Below are 17500 nucleotides of genomic sequence, written 5' to 3'. Positions count from 1 at the left end.
TATTTGTATTTTGCAGTCCCAGACTGACTGGGGTATCACCATGCTCTAAAGACCTTTAAATAGATAAATCCAAACATTCCTCGCATGATACAGTTATCACATTAAAAAGCGAGGAAGCATTTTATGGAACACCACAGCTACACTTTTTCAAAAAATCTTCAATTCGACTCGGGTAGACCTGTTTCTTGAAATATCTCGATTACAGCTAAGCAAATAAACCATTTCTACTGACTCTAACAGTGATCGATGTCCGCAATGGTCGCCAAGAAATGAACACGCCTTGTTCTCCATAACGCTTCTTCAATTATGCCAAAGATAGATCCCTTGATCAAGAGTTGCCGATTTCACTCCCTCTTTTTCCATGCTAGGAGCCACGCATTGTAATCACAGCGCGCGACTAATTTACTAGATTAGACAAATATCATTCTTTTTCGATTCGAGAAGTGAGTACCGGTCTATTACTTAGAAAAATATTCAGCACATAATTACTATGATTTTCCCTATGCTAATTCGATTTCATAATTCAATTTGAATGTTTACACAGGTGTAATGGTCCATTGATTTTCTTATTTACTTGCCTTACGCTTTTTCCAAAGTTCAGCAATCGGCTAGTTTTATATTACTTAACGTTTTAGTGCATTAGTACACCTATGTCTGTATAGTGCAAACGCGCTTATCTATAGAGGCCGTTCGGGAAAACCCGTTCACAAACTATTAAAGGCCATCGCTACTGAAATTTTTCGCGCACCAACCCCCAACCGAGACAGGCGTTTTTTGCATGAATTTTTTTTAAAAAAATAGGCTCATTGCCTTCTCCCTTTTTCTGGTGTTTGTATGTTTAGTGCCTTTCATAAACATTTTTAAGTGACTCAAACATCGAACCCTCAAAACGAGGTCTTCGAACACCTATAAGAGTGAGGGCCTCTCCATATGAGCACAGTAACCGGGCTGGCTTGGTTACTATGACGAATTTTGTGGTCTGTTCATATGGCAAAATTTCACCGCGGTTGACCGGGATGAAATCCAAGAAACACAACCAAAATGGTGGAACATAAACTTGTATCGTTTGCGGCTGCGGTGGCTTTGTGGACTCTTGTACAACTTTACTAATAAAGCTAATTCGCAAACTCCTAAATACTGACAAAAATTATGCTATTTTTGCCGCTATGTTGCAAAAGCGAAGCTATTTTGTATAAATAGTTCCGTCCCGGTTACCCGGGCTGTAATGTTCATATGGGAAAATTTTCCTCTCGGTTACCGAGATCTCGGTAGCAAAAACTGAGATCTCGGTAACCGGGCCAGCCCGAATTCTCATATGAACACATCGTAATTTTTACGAAGGAAAGAGTGACGAGGCGAGATCTGGGAAACCGAAAAAAGTTAATGAAAAACTCTTAAAAGTGACAAAGAACATTTAAAAATGTACAAACGTTTCGGGCAGAGCCCTTCATCTGTGTAAAAAACCCATTGTGGCAAGTTGGCATACGCCATACAAAAATCCTAACGGTGAACGTGCGCTTACACGTAACGTGCGCGCGCGTGAAACACAGCTTTGAAATAGGAAAGTGTAAGTAAGAGCGTGCGTTACATGCGTTCGCATTAAAAGCAACGTACACTTTTAAATAAAACTAAAGTTAATAAAATAAGCCTCATCTCTTGATTCTTTCGACGGATGTTATCACCGCTGCATTGTTTGAGACCACAGATCATGATGTCATTAAGTGAATGGGAGGCAGAGTTGAAATGTTCGGCTACAGGAAAGCCAGGAGAATTGTTTCGAACGCTACGTAGGTGTTCACTGAAGCGTTCCCGCAGCCGCCTCCAGTCTCACCAATGTACAAGCAACCGCAGCGACAATATATGATGGAGTAGACCACATTCTCGGACTGGCAAGTGAAGCGGTCACGGATGGTATAAAGGCGCTTGGGACCTTGCAAGATGGTCTGAGATGAGATGTGGTGTGTCGGCACCTTAAGTAACGAGGATGACGGCAGGCAAACGTTCCGGCATCTGAGTCGCTCCTTTCGGCAGAGCGTACAAGATAATCCCGTAGGTTTCTGTCAAGCCGATACGACACCAGAGGGAGCTCAGGAAAAACTGTGAGTGTCGCAGGGTCGGACAACAACATTTCAAAGGTGTTGAGCAGGATACGTTTTGTACCAGTGTTGAACTGATTGTATGTCAAAACCAGTGGCACTCTACTTTCAGTGGAATCACGTTCGGCTGGTGGTGTTAACGCCTCGTTGCGTGACACGGTTGGTTGGTTGGTTGGTTGGTTGGGAAACCGAGCCAGCCGTGAGAGTGGGAAAATGGAACACATGGCTGTGATATAATCAAGGCTCGCTTGGAATAATTTAGTTGTTAATTTTTCAACATTGTCTTACGGTGCATCAGCTAACAAACACTTAGCACGTGTAAACATGATGACAGTATATCATTGAACCCGACATGCGTTACAGGCTGAATCTTGTAACATAATTAAAACAATAACAGGTCGTGATACTGGTCGTATAGTTATTTCTGAGAGGTTTACGGATATATTCAGGAACCTTATACAATCAATGGTTTCATAGAAGCATTCATTTCAGGCTCAAGGGATGATTTATTATAGTTCATGAAATATTCTCTACAGTGATAAAGTATACGCTGCGGCCTAATGGCCTTTGCAGAGTCTCAGTGATGAACTTAAATTTGTCGTATAATTTTTTTATAATATACTCTATCAACACATCCATCGCAGCATCAGACTGATTAACCGAATTAAAAACCTTCAAAAAAAATTAATATTTTACTATTGGAAGCAGATTTTTTGAAACAACAGTTGATTAAACTGCTTTTCCCTGACGTGTCAGTGTTTCGTTACCCTGACAATATGCAAATTAGTTGCAATTTCAGAGAAAATTCTCAGATTTTGGTGGCGTTTTTCAAAGCGCCCGCTATAAAACTCAAACAAAGTTTTATATCTCGTGCAAGAACAATATTTCGACACTTCACAGCCATAAAACGGACTCGATTTGACTCCGGCCACATAACGAAAAGTCTTTTTGCAATTATAGACTAAAACTTGCTTTACAACGGCTATTGTCAAATCTCAATCAAAAGATATGTTTTTCGCAGTGACAGCTATCATCTGCAACCAAAAAACAGACAAATATAGAGTGCCAAAAACTTCTTCTCTTAATATTAGTGTTTAATTCCCGAAGATATAGTCTCAGCTATTAACCCGAGGACGTTTTTGCAATGCTATTTTTTGCAAATTTATTTGGCCATTTTTTGGCCAGAGAGATCGCGAAATTCAATTTCTCAAATATTCCTTAAAGAAGGCCGTATTTAGGAAAATGGACCCCAAAACCTTTGAAAACTCATAAATACCTCTCTATAAACTCGAAACAAAGGAGAGTTAAATTTTGACCGTGGCCACGCTTTGCTCGATATTTCTGTGCATTTGCTCTTAAGCAACACCTTGTGCAAACACGAAAGTACACTGGCTTTCTGCCTCGTATAACAACCTACCAAATACGATTTGCATTATCCCAATTGAAATTGTTTTCTTTTACGCGTGGAGCTTTCAAAAGCTGTCAGGCTGGGGCCGGTAAGCCTCCAAAGACTGTAAATTTGCCCAGTTATGTCATTATTTCAATAGGAGTGGTCGCTAGTTCAAGTGTTCTTAGCAGAACACAAGGTCTAATTGATGTCTTACTTTTAGGCTTACGACTGCAACAGTGACTACAACATCCAGAATGTTGATCAAAACTTTCATTTGCGGATGATGTCTGAGAATCACTGACCTTAAGTTCGTTCACGGTCCTTTCAACTGTGTTGGTAGAGATTCCAGCCATTTCCGCCATGAACTGTTTTTGACACATATCAAAAGCATCGCTGTGGCGCATGCGTATCATATCATTGCTACAAGGCAATTCATCAGTTAGCTGTGACGCCAGGAGAGAGTCATACGTCACCAGAGCAGCCTGTTTGGCGTCCGAGCATTTCACTGTAACGAATGTGTCCCAGGCACTTTGCACATTAGGAATAACGTTAGGTGTGTTAATCGCGTGAACATAGAGTTGAACCAACACCGCCAAACCTAAATGGGGGTGAGCATGGGATTATTTGAAATGAAAAAACAGCAGTAGCGAGCTTTGCTAATCTCAAGGGACTACAATCCGAACTGGTGTATATAATGCGGTATACGAATAAATGAATTCAACTGTACGTACTTATTTAAGGACGTTCGCGTTAACTGTTTCTGCGTATCCTTACTGCGCACGCAAATTTGCATGTCACGTCATGCATGGGCGCGCGCGCTAAGTAATAAAATAAACAAAGGATAGGGCTCATGGCCGTTGCTATAGCTTTTCCTGGATTTAACGATCTTGGACTTACGGTGACCCCTATGTTTCTTTCCAGAAACATATTTTATTTACAATTATCTCTACGTTGTCCAAAAATTAACGAAAAAGCAATGTGCGAAGTTAAAATAATTTCAAGATTTCTGTCCACGGGACATCGCCATCCTACAACTGCAAGGGGCGTGAAACTGTGGTCGCTAAATGCGAATTTGTTCTTTAAGGAACCTCGCCAGTTGACTTAATTCACTCAATAGGTCCACTTAAACAATATTTGGCCGAGTGCATTTTACCTCAAAATACCAATTACTATATTTTTGGGCTTATAGACACTGTAGCGTTATTCGCTAACAAAGCCCGATTTTTCAGATTTAGGTTGTTCTTCCGGGCATGTTCTCTCCAAAACGAAGTCTGTGACCCCCCATTTTTTATTTTACATTTCTGACATAACTAACTCATCATCTTACAGGGGTAAAAGTCTCAGAAAAAAATCAATGTAGGAAAATTTTCCCGCGAACGTCCTTAAAGAACTATAATTACCTCACGAACTAAGTGTCTTAATTATAACTAGTGTCGTATCAACTAAGAATTATCAGCCATCAGATATAACTCAGAAAGAGGGAGAGTGTCATAGTGATTGTCCAAAAGCTAGGAAATCTAGCCGAAGAAGTTAAATATGTGAGGACTAGTGATTTTATTCAACTAAAATAGAGAGTCTGCTCCTTATGCCTTCTTCTAACTTACACACGTGAACAGATTCAGGACCAAACAATGAAAATTAAAACAACAACAACAACAATAATAACAACAACAAGATGAATAGAAAAAGTAATACACATGCTATGACTAGCGTTTTATTTTAACTAGGCTTTTGAAGCAAAGAGAATTGACAGAGATAACGTCTGCGAGATTGAAGAACAGAAAGAGAAACGAAAAAGACATATATTCAAGTGGTATAAGTAGACTGCACAGAGAAACATCCATCTTACCCTCGCCAGTGACAAATTCTCCATCATTGAAGCTGTGTTTAGGAGAGAGAGTGGTCTTTATTAAGCTTTTGAACTCCTCTAAGCCGCTCAAAAATTTCGGATTAATCTCATCCTTTCTCTGGTTTATACTTTTCATTGTCTCAACATCAACTGTCGGAGAAGGTAGTGTGAACGCGTCAAATCCACTAAAAAATCGCAAAATGCTTTCAGCTACTTGCTCGTTATTACAACCAGCGGCTGTAGAATCTTCTTTAAAAACCTGAAAAAGAAAAAAGTGGAAAACGTTACTCTTAGTGACACAATATTTACAAGACTAAATAATGTTAAAAAAAAATGCAAAACACCAAATGTTTCGACACAATGCCATCTTAGTGCTATCTTGTCATCTTGGTGTCACTGCATACTGGGGTTTTCACGAACAAGTTTCTCGTTTCTGCTAGGTAGGAAAATGTCAAATGAATTCGTCTTTGCGATGACCTTTTTTAGGAAGAAATCCTTGACGTCCTTACAGTCAGATGGAATATCTTTCGTCACATCTCTCAGTAACCAAATGAAGTGAGGAAATGTTTTGTGAAAGAATTCCATGTCTTCCTGACGACCATGTCCTCCCGTGTTCGATCGTATCTGAATTCTCTGAGAGAGTTTTGTAATATATCTACAAATGGTTAGGGAATAGTTTTTTTTTTAAAGAATGGTTCTCAAAGTAAACTTCCTCGCCTTATCATATTCATTTCAGAAGCAAAGAAAGATGTAAAAGTGCAGTTTAACGGACATCTGAGAATTTGTTAAAATTCTAAGCATCAGCTCCGAAATGTCACGTTCTAACTGTTGGGCGTGAGACATGAAGAATCTAGCGATACAGTGCAGCAACGCCATATGGACGCCCAGTTAATACGGATCCCCGAAGAAAAGGTCACTCTGGCTGAGATGCGGATAACCCACACTTTCCCCAGACCCATGTGACACGCTGTCATATCTATTTATATTAACCTCGCTTAATTGACACTGGTTCTCTGCACACAGTCTTTAGGCGTCTGCATTTACAGGCGTTTATCGCGATCGAACCACAATGACCATTTTGCCAAGAAAAAGACGATGATAATGCATGAAATTATGTAAAATAGTACTCCAGTGTACCTCACTTAGCAAATAAACCTGATTCGTGTTAGTTCTACTACTTGTAAGTTCGTAGATTAGAGCTAAAATTTAGCACTCCAAGTCGAACAGAAAAAAGGGTGGGTTTGACTACCCTCAAGTATGTTTAGATATGAGTAATTGTTGGTGACAGGATTGCTGAAAGGATACTCCAGTCCTTCTTTATCACTTCTGGAAGGAACATCTTGGGAATTGTATATTAGCACAGAAGCCAACAGAACAGTCAAAGTGAATATCTGATGGTCATGAAACCCTTCACTCGCCGCGGAATCAATTCCTTCAGAATCCAGAAGCACCACTGTAAACTCCTGACCTTTGGAATCCTAGATTAAACACGAGAGGTCAAGAGACGTAACCCTTATATGGGACTTATCCCACTCTGCGCCCAGTTGTTCAAAGGGTGGATGACGCTCTCCGGCGAATAGATCTCTTTCCAGCGGATAAGTGTTCGCAAAACAAACCATGCTATCCATTGGATAGTGCTTTATCCGGTGGAGAGCGTTACCACCCGTTGTAAAGTCGCGGACTGATGTTAATTTTTTGATTTAGATCACTTACGGCTACAAAAATCTAAGAGGTTATACAAGTGACCAATTCTATGAGGCGAACTTGACTCACAGCCCAAGCCGCTTCACACGTAATCTCATCTTCCATGAAAACATATACGAGGCGCGAGAAGATGACTGATAAATAAAGCTAATAATATCTGAACACGCAAAAGTTACTGCGAGAAAGTTTGAATTATTTTCATTAAAAACGACAAAAGTTAAAATTAGAGAACCATGCCTGTAAAAATATGGTCGCCATGCAAACATCAAGATATTGTCCTTCTACACGTTAAATATGAGTCGCCAAATTTGGAATTCATTGCTTTTCTCTTTTTTTTGTAATTAATAACTGTTCAAAGAATGTGAAGGCCTCAAAAGCCCCCCCCCACCCCCCGCTACCCCTTTAATAGCGTTAATACAGTTCAAAGGAAAACAAATCATTTGTAATCATTTAAGCATTAAGTTTGGCACATAAAAAGCCGATATCTGAATCAAAGCCGTTACAAAATACTCTAATATACCTATTTTACTTTAATAAAGCAATACCTTATATTTTTGAGGTACAATCCATAACCAGATTCCCATGGTCTCGGCCACCATCTCATGTCCAAGAGGGAAAACCTCAGGTTGGTCAAAGGCTTCGCTTAAGATGTAGGACTTTCCCTTTCTGTACGGGCCAGCAACGGATACCACGCACACAGGACCTATTGAATCAAACACAATGACATGTAAACAATAATAACATAACAATATTGGTCTTTTTGTGCAATTTTAAAAGTGCACTTAGCTGTAAGTAAATGGGAAAATATATCAGCCATATTTACAGGTACTGCCAAAATACACAAACAGTAACAGCAGAAACAGAACAACAATTTGAATAACATCAACATCAACAACAACCAAATTATCAATTGAACTGTGGACCAAAATAATCTTCAGGAAACTGGATGAGGCTTCCCATTCTAAAATCGCGCATTTAAATTGTCTGAATGTTGTATTTCATGCATGTTTTTGAGCTGACGGCAAATGATCTAGCAGGGCCCGCAACAACAACCACACGTTTCTTTCTTTGCTACGCGCTGGAATATTACACCAGCAGCAATATATTCTTTTTAATGGTTTTTAAAATAATCACCAATCTACCAAATTAAATGTTTGTTCATCGCTTAATTGGAGATATATCTTCAGCCTGATAACGTATCACTGTATCACGAAAAGTCTAGAGCTTTTTCTTTAAACATAATAACAAAAGAAATTGTATGTCTATTTACCTTTAAATTTTCTGAGTTGTTCGAGTGCCTCTTCGATCACATACAGAGAAGAACGTTTGTTGCCTGTCTTAATAGTCTTGCCCGTTTGTGGGTTCCACTTACAGTTGTCTGGTAAACAGAGTGGAATTGCTAATCGTCTTCTACTTGGGGGATGATTCTCTGTCAAGAATAATTACCAGTGGTTAGCTCTTGAAGTCCTTATGCAGGAATCAAGATCAGTATAAAAGGAATGGTGGAGATTAGGGAGTAAAATCCAAAACAATACTCAGGCTGTAATCTTAAGAATCCGTCATAAGTCCGTTTCTACAAAGCATCCATTCCCGTTGCGCAGACTTACTCCGTTAACCTTCTGGCACTACGTCTTGTCGAGAACGTCAGACATTTGAGGTTTTTGATTGTTTTTCTTTCTTCCATATATTTTACTATTACTGGGGCCAAGAAAATCGTTCTACCGAGGACTTCGTTATATAGAGGTTTTCTTTAAATCGAGTTTGAACTGTACTAACCCATGTAAGTTTGAAACTATTTTCTGAAGCCTACGTACATGCAGGCGAAGGGTGGAATTAAGTTTTTCTTATTTTTGGGAAGTTCGCCATGCAAATCCCTTTTTGGGAGCTTGAAGGACAGAAAACGTCTATCTTTTACTAAAATCTTTAACTTCGACGGCATTTTTCTCTGAATTGAACCTTGTTTGTCTGCTTCGTGCGTTCTGTCGTTTCGTTATAAATTATATCAACATTTCTACCAACCTCCACGAGCCATCTGTCGAGGCTGAGCTTTGAGTTTTACATCTGTAGTTTTCAGCTGACCGTTGTGGGTTTCTAAAGATAATGCCAGGGCTCTCGATAATTCTGCATCTTCGCCAGTTTGCATTTGAAATTCCTGTTTGAAATGTTGATTGAAAGTTTGTTTGTTCACGAGGGAAATAATAAACATAGCCTTTTGTTGCCTATTTTTTAAAATTCCTACGTTGGTGTTGACCTCACTTACAAGTCTCACATAAAGATTTCTATAAGTCACTTCTAGTTTCTCTGGAGTATTTCCACTCTAGACTAAAGCTTTGACGTCACTTTACTGTAATAAAAAATGGACAAATATAATGTAGTACCAAATTCCGGTCGGAAGGCAGCCTTGAGCTCGAGTCGTAAGACGGCCCTTCTGTACCGTGGCAAGGGACTGTACGCCTAGGTTTATCCTGTTGAGAATTCTTCAGTGCTTTGGCTAAAGCTTCGTCTTCGTCTTCTGACTGGAAACGTCTCAGTGGGTGAGATCCCTAAGAAGACAGTCGACATTATAGCATAACGCGCGCGCTAGTCGTACCTAATTCCTATCCTATTGAGCAATAGATCTGGCCCCGGTTGTTCGAAAGCCGATTAAAAAAACCCGAGTTTAGCGCTTATTCGGCGATTAAATTCCTTATTCCCAAGATAACTAATCGGGGGATAAAATGGAGTTCCTGAAAAGAGATTTAATCTTTGATTAACTATCCTTTGATTAAACTCAGATTAAGCCGGTAAAACCGGTCTGCGGGGGGAGAAAATGGTGTAGCACTGAGGAAGGGAAGGGATAATTATGACGGCTCCCACAACTGAAATTGACACAAACGTATGAATGAAAATAAAAAGAAAGCCCAATTTTTATATCTCAAGACCAACTACATTTGTTTCCTATAAGAACCAATAAAAATCACTTATAATTTAAAATTAGAGTTGTGATGAAAAATTTGTGCAAGATAAACGCTGGGCGAAGCTCACTGAATCACGCATAAGCCGGAAAATCAGCGAGCTCTTGAAAACGCTTACCGCTCTAAATTTCAGCCTTACTTCTTCATAGTTTAGAAATTTAGAATAGCCTCTATTCGGATGGGCTTATAAAGTAAGTTTGGCCAGGGAAAAAATTCTAGAAAAGAGGAAAGCCATAAACTAAGCAAAGAATTAAGCCGAAAGCGGAGATTGCCGAATGGCATAAACAACTTTTTGAATAACATGCAAGGTTGACGGTAAGCTTTTAACAATATTTTGTCCATGAAATACTCGCCTTTATCAAGCCAAAAAAGCCTTTTTTTTTTTTAATTCCATCACTGATTTTTCCTTTACATTACAGCAGCTAGTAAGCGACGATTTCTACCTCTGAGAGCGGAAATGTTGAAATTTCTTGCCTCGCCCTCGTTGTGTAAAACATTTTGCGGGTCGCCACACAGCGGTCCGTCCGTGTTGTATGAAAAACCGCGGGAAAACCGGACGCAGGATGGTTTGTCCGCGAGAAAACAGTAACATTTACGCTGGAAAAGTCGTCAGGTAGCCCGAATTGATTTTCTTTCCTTGCCGGGCCCGACATTAAAGCAAAATCAACAAACTGTAAGTCTGCGATTTTGATTTGTTTGTCTGCTTTTTGATTCCCGATTAGCGAGTTAATCCACCTCGCTAGGTGTGTTAAATTTAACCCTCAGTTTAATCCTTGGATAGTGCTAATCGAGCTTCGAGGAACACAATTTAATAGAAGCAAAATTTTACTCCATGGATTAAGATGATTTAATCGTGGGTTGGCGCTAATCGGCTTTCGAACAACCGGGGCCTGAAGTGAATTCGTATAACCCGTTTTTTATAAAAATGAAATCACTAAATGGTAATGAGAAAAACAATTCAAATTGAAACCAATGGCACTTTCCAATCGGTGAAAAATTATGGTTTGAATCTCTGGAAATTTCCATTGACGAATGAAAATCATCTTCCGGAATTCGGGAACACAAGAACAACCTAACGAGGTGTATCCAATTTTCGAAATTTTTTTTACTGGGAATGTCGTCCTAAATTTGATTTTCCTTCTGGTATTTTCGGTTGAATGGTTCACTTCGGAGAAATTCAATAATTTCCGCATTTTTTGAAAAATTTCCCGGGAAATTAACGTACCGTTTTGTCCCCATTTCTAAATTTTGGGAATTTAAGGTTGAATAGAAAAGAAAACTCTCCTGGTGTTTCAAATTCCTAATTGTACACATTTATTCAAAATAACAAGCGTTATATGAGATATTGCTTTCTTCTGATGCTTGCAGTACGGCCGGCACGAGTGTTTCTCAGCCACAGGCGTCAGAAAGCCAGCCATATAATGTAATGTAATATCAGAAAAATGGCAAGAATATTCAAAAGTACTACACATATTTCCCGCACCTTCATTGTTTTTTCCCTTGCAAAGAATATTCTGTTCTGGTTCAGATTTTAAACAGTCCAGTACGTTCCAACGGCAAAACGATCTCGTGCGTACCCAAACTGGTCATTAGAATATTTTTCGCCTCATTAATATGTAAGGACGGGTTCACGAATTCACTCTAATCATGCACGAAATCTCTAAGTACGTACCGCCGTGCGTATATAACATGACGTGTGCAATTCATTTGAGCTGCAAAATGTCCGTCGAGTTCAGTGCAAATTCCTTTTGTTTAAGTTAAGGCAATGCGAAGATTATTCTAAACTAGGCGCCTTGCTGCGTGCACCCAGGCAGTCTTAATACTCAAAGACACTAGCTATATTGCAATTGAGCTAAATGTTCTGGATTTTCTGGAAATTCAGTAGAATCGATACATGTGTGCTCAAGCTATTTAACAAATCGAATGTGGTTTAGCGTGGTCTGTACTCTTATCGACAACGAGTACGCGTCATCACAGTGGTCAAAGTGTTGTGGACTCACGAGGCGCAGCCGAGTGAGTCCGCAACAAATTTTGACCACAGCGATCTAATTTTATTCACCTGTTTTGCGAAGCTTGCAACGGAGGTTTCATCGATCGATGAAAGACGTAAACAAGTGTCCAAACGAGCTCTAGTAATATATAGCTTCTTGAATCCAACAAGACTCTCCTCTCCACCGCGAAAACGTAGCGCACCATAACAGAGCTGTAAAAGGCATTGCGTGACACATTGACGTGTGCAGCCCTTTCTGTACTCTTATCGACAACGGCAAATTAGCCAATCAGATTGCGAGATTAGTAGCAATTGTCGTAAAATCTGCCTTTGATTGCAATTCTAGGAATAGATTTATAGCTTATTACTCGTTCGCGTGAAGTGAGTCAAGGTCTTTACATCAGCCTATAAACGTTTAAGTCTACTTTCGTTAGCCTTTGTCGTTGCTGTTGTTTTTCGCTTCTCAAGCAAGCGAGACATTTTGAATTTCAGAGTTATGGCAGTGCGTGACATAAAGCTACGAACATTTGTCGAAAACCAAATACTTATCTCGTGATTTCTAGCGCATTCAGAAGTCAAAGTATTAGAAAAAGTGCTTATGAAAATGCTCATTTGTTCAGTACAGATAATCAGTCGCTTAGATAGCCAAAGTAGGCCCAGCTGTTTACACTATTTTCCGTACCGCGGAGATACAACAACACGGCGGCTCTGTACTGGGCTCTGTAAATTTGTGCAAAATACTTCGACGAATATCTGAGGTTTGGGAAAACGCACAGACTCAAAAAATTAGAGAAGTGTCATCTTTATTTATCTCCTATAACATCACAATTTCCTGAGTTTATCCACTGAATGATCTCGCGTCAGGATTGCGTGACAGTGTAAGCCAAGAATTGTTTTGATGGGGTCAATAAATGTACAATAATTCGCTACATGGGTTTCATTCTTGTAAAGACACATGACTCTGTTACGAGAAAATAACGAGAGAATATCGTCCAGTTCGAGATTTTAACTTTATAATACTTAGTTTTACTTAGATGTACTCGAACAAATACATTCCTAAACAAATTATCTAACCTTTCGGCTCATGTTCAGTGCTCAAACGTTCGTGCTGGGAGTCTACTTGGTTCATTATCACGTCTAACAACACGATGACGCTTCTGAAGATGCTTTTTATCAAGTTGAAGAGTTGATAGCTTCGGTTGATAGCTTCTTTGGTCTGACATGATTCTTGACAAATCATCACGCAAAATGTTCGCTCGTAAATTGATCTCTCGTAAGGCTTGCAGGGGAACCCGTTCCGAAAACGCTACACGTCTTTTAGTGCTGGTCTACTTCGAACGGTGTGTTCGTTTGTATGTGATTTTCATCGCCTTAGAAATCATGAAATCCGTACTAACTTTTCACGACGACAACTTTTGAAAATTCCATGTGCTTTACGCGTGCGCTTGTGACGCATGCGCTTTAGAGACCAGACGGCGATTTGTGACTGAACGCGGAAAAAAGAAAAAAAAAGAAAGCCGAAATTTCAACCCAGGCCTCACTGCCTGGGTAATAATCTAAACCTTACCTCGAGCCCTTGACTTTTGGCAAGCTAAGATGTTTACTTTGGTCTACATTTTCGTTGAGCATTTTTGACTTTGTTTGCCCGACATTTTTATTGAGTATTTTTTACTTCGTTTGCCTACATTTTTATTATAATCAATTCCAGGAAGCGAATTTTCCATTGACAATTTTAGAAAGGCTAAGCGCTAGCGCTTTCGTTCAACTGTTGCTCAACTGATTATGGTGTGTACCGTGCATTGTGAGAACTTTGTAGTCATTCACAAATAAAACATGTTTTAGAATTGTTGTCGACCTGTTATAAAAGATTTGGTTCATGCTTTTAGCTGTACCAATATCCAGCAAACCTTACGCTTTTTTCTTACTCTCTAAATTTTCCGCTTACATCCATAACTCGATATACGCGATATACGCACGCTAAGCATGAACCATGTCTTTATTTTAATCCTCGTTACGGAAAATTGCAATTGTGCTTTTTGGGAGCTAATATGGGCCAACGTAAAAATCCAAACCAAATTTTTCAGAAACTTTTGTGTTCTTCCTAAGGTTCAGACGTCCTGAGGTCTTCAAGAGGATAAGCAACGACAATGGGGACGGCGACGGGAATGCCATAGGATCAGAGAGGCTCTCAGAGCCAAAAGGTTCACTGCGCATGACTGGCGGGAAACTGTTAACGTTCTGCGTTCAGGCCCGACGCGAGTGGTGCTCATTTCGCGAGTTTTCGCTTTCGTTTCCTCTGCTGTGTCAACGCTAAATAACCCGTGATACCAATTTCGAGGAAACTTAATGCTTGTTTTCTCTTGCTATGTGAGACAATTCATTGTAAAGGAAGGTCGAGAAAGCTGAAGCGAACTCAAGCCAGTCAGCGAACATGTGAGTACCGTGAAATACCTTTTTGAAAGCTTATGTAAATAAAAACAACTTACACGCATTTCAATCGAGATTTTCCCCTTCAAGAAGTACCCAAATGTCAAATAGTTTATCATGGTGTAGCTGTTTTCATTTTCAGTCGTAAGATGAGTGGTTTACTTAGATCTTTATTAGTCGGCACACTGATTTGTCGCGCCAGTCCGATTAAATGTCTGCTGATAAAAAGTTCATTTATTTCCTTGTACAACTCAGCGAGAAGGGGCAAGTCGCGTTTGTGGAAGTGAAATTCGGGCAGGCACTCTTCGTCTTCCAAGTCATCGAGGTTAAAATCAGGAAAGGAAACATAAGGTTGGTCGAGATTATCAGATCGGTTTAAATCGTACAAGAGTAGAACTTCATCATCCATTCATCGTTTCACACACCTTCATTGTAGCTTATCAAGATCAGAGTTGATTGCGAGCTGTTTCGATGAAGTCATCCTGATAAACAGGACGGAAAACAATATCAATAAGCTTCACAGTACGGAAACCGCGGTTTCCGACTTCTCACAGGTTTCGGCGTCCCCGTTACCGTCCGCGTTCCCGGTGCTTAAATTCCCTAGTGTCTCACGAAAAGGTGCTGTCTTGAGATATGATAACTGACTTCCATTTGCTAAGGCGTCCTAAACTCGTCTGTGACAATTATTTCCACTCATCAAATGTACTGTTTGAAGTAATATTGCTTTTCTTCGAGTATAATTCAGTCTTTTTCTAGTTTTTCAAGCGAATCTCAGTCACATGAGCAGCTTATAATTAATATGCCGCTGCAGTAAAACTTTGCGCCATACTTTGCGTCATTTATGGCACAGGGAACAACGAGCAATCCATTGCCTGTTACTTTTTCGGTGCAGTTCTTAAGAAATACTCACTGTGCAAGAAGTATTAAAGTATTCTTTAACACTGATAGTTTCACGAAATAAAGGCAGGTTAAAAATAAGCTTCAAATATAAATAGGGGTTTTGTTTTAAGGACATATTTCGGATGACTTCTATCCATCTTCAGCTTCGAATGTAAATTAGACAGCTACCCGCTCTGACATAAAAATCACAGGCTAAGCTACAGTCATCTTACGCTGGCATGAGGTATCGTTCATGATTAACACTTCAGACATATTTAGTACTTTACTATAAAGACTTTGACGAGACGAGCGCAACTAGTTTGTGACACGCCGGACAGCTTACGTGACGAAAACAGATACCTTGAACGTGTTTTTCACAAAAACAACTACAACGCTGACTTACTGAAGCTGACACAACGAACAGGAACCCAACACCTGTTACTATAGTGACTATACCTTACATTAAGGGTACTTCTGAGACTATCTCACGGATCCTACAGCCCTACAACATCCGTGTAGCACAGAAACCTACAACTACGTTACGACAATTACTGACCAACGTTAAAGACAAGGACGAACCCAACAACAGACAGGGAGCAGTTTACAAGATCAGAATTCGAAGCTCCGACTGCCAGGCTTCCTACATTGGTGAGACTGGCAGAAACCTTAACACGAGACTGACTGAACACAAACGAGCCACGAAAAATGGTGATGCCAACAATCACATTGCTGTACATCATCAACTGACAAACCACAACGTTGACTGGGACTCTGCTCAGTGCTTAACCTACAGTACAAACCATTTCCAACGACTGACTCTGGAGAGCTGGTACACTAGAGGGTTGTCCAATACACCCAAACTGAGTCCGATGGACGAAGGCCATGGGCACTCACCGGAAGTCAGTTCGCGAGAGACTTAGTAAATATACAGCAAAGTATAGTTGAGGAGGGGGTGGAAAATGTCGGCAAATGGACTCCATCGGATCCGATGGAGACGGGTTGCCGTGGCAAGAATCCATCGGACTGCCGCGAGTCAGTTCGCGAGAGACTTAGTAAATGTACAACAAAGTATAGTTGAGGAGGGGGTGGAAAATGTCGGCAAACGGACTCCATCGGATCCGATGGAGACGGGTTGCCGTGGCAAGAATCCATCGGACTACCGCGAGTCAGTTCGCGAGAGAGTTAGTAAATATACAGCAAAGTATAGTTGAGCAGGGGGTGGAAAATGTCGGCAAACGGACTCCATCGGATCCGATGGAGACGGGTTCCCGTGGCAAGAATCCATCGGACTACCGCGAGTCAGTTCGCGAGAGACTTAGTGAATATACAGCAAAGTATAGTATAGGAGGGGGTGGAAAATGTGGGCAAACGGACTCCATCGGATCCGATGGAGACGGGTTGCCGTGGCAAGAATCCATCGGACTGCCGCGAGTCAGTTCGCGAGAGACTTAGTAAATATACAGCAAAGTATAGTTGAGGAGGGGGTGGAAAATGTCGGCAAACGGACTCCATCGGATCCGATGGAGACGGGTTGCCGTGGCAAGAATCCATCGGACTGCCGCGAGTCAGTTCGCGAGAGACTTAGTAAATATACAGCAAAGTATAGTTGAGGAGGCGATGGGAAATGTCGGCAAACGGACTCCATCGGATCAATACCCTGCCACCTCGAAGCTTTACCCTAAATTGCGTGGATACGCTGATACGGAGATACGCACTGGAGACACCGAGCTTAGTAGATACGCAGTATTTCTCCTTCCCGAGGCGCCAAACAAAAAGAGCGAAGGACATTGATGTATATGCAAAGTATAGTTGAGGAGACGATCGATACAATCATACATGTACTTTATTATTCAGGCGATTCGACGGAGTAGATTTTTGGCGAGTAATTGTGTGACCGAGTGAAAAGAAAACGTTCCATTTATCAAATATCCTAATTTTACTTCCAAAGGTTGACCATGGCTCACTTATGTCCAGAAATGCACGCGATGACAAAAATAGCAGATTTGGAGAAAGAGCTCCACGATTGACACAAGTTGGCAAAATTAGCAATTTTGGCGATATTTTGCCAATTTCGCCAAATTAGTTCATCCATTGGTATTGACACCACTTGGGTGAACCTTGGCGATTTTGGCGATTTTGGCGATTTTGACAAAATCGGCAATTTTGGCGATATTTTGCGAATTTCGCCAAATTAGTTCATCCATTGGTATT

At 40.4% G+C, this 17500-nt stretch overlaps 1 protein-coding gene across 1 annotated transcript in view; it reads right to left on the bottom strand.

Moving 5' to 3' along the window:
- Positions 1–17500, bottom strand: part of LOC138057212 (guanylate-binding protein 6-like) — a 50156-nt gene that overhangs the window by 26494 nt on the left and 6162 nt on the right. The window contains exons 3-10 of the mRNA XM_068903266.1: positions 9418–9582; positions 9059–9191; positions 8310–8468; positions 7585–7742; positions 6641–6813; positions 5813–5990; positions 5336–5594; positions 3789–4084 (exon numbers count right to left, since the gene is read on the bottom strand). Of these exons, the coding sequence (XP_068759367.1) occupies positions 3789–4084; positions 5336–5594; positions 5813–5990; positions 6641–6813; positions 7585–7742; positions 8310–8468; positions 9059–9191; positions 9418–9582 (1521 nt within the window). The remainder of the gene's footprint in view (positions 1–3788; positions 4085–5335; positions 5595–5812; positions 5991–6640; positions 6814–7584; positions 7743–8309; positions 8469–9058; positions 9192–9417; positions 9583–17500) is intronic.

The sequence above is a fragment of the Montipora capricornis genome, chromosome 7 (genome assembly GCF_036669925.1).
Source record: "Montipora capricornis isolate CH-2021 chromosome 7, ASM3666992v2, whole genome shotgun sequence".
NCBI classification, from domain to species: Eukaryota; Metazoa; Cnidaria; class Anthozoa; order Scleractinia; family Acroporidae; genus Montipora; species Montipora capricornis.
This window is presented reverse-complemented; position numbering and strand designations above follow the sequence as displayed.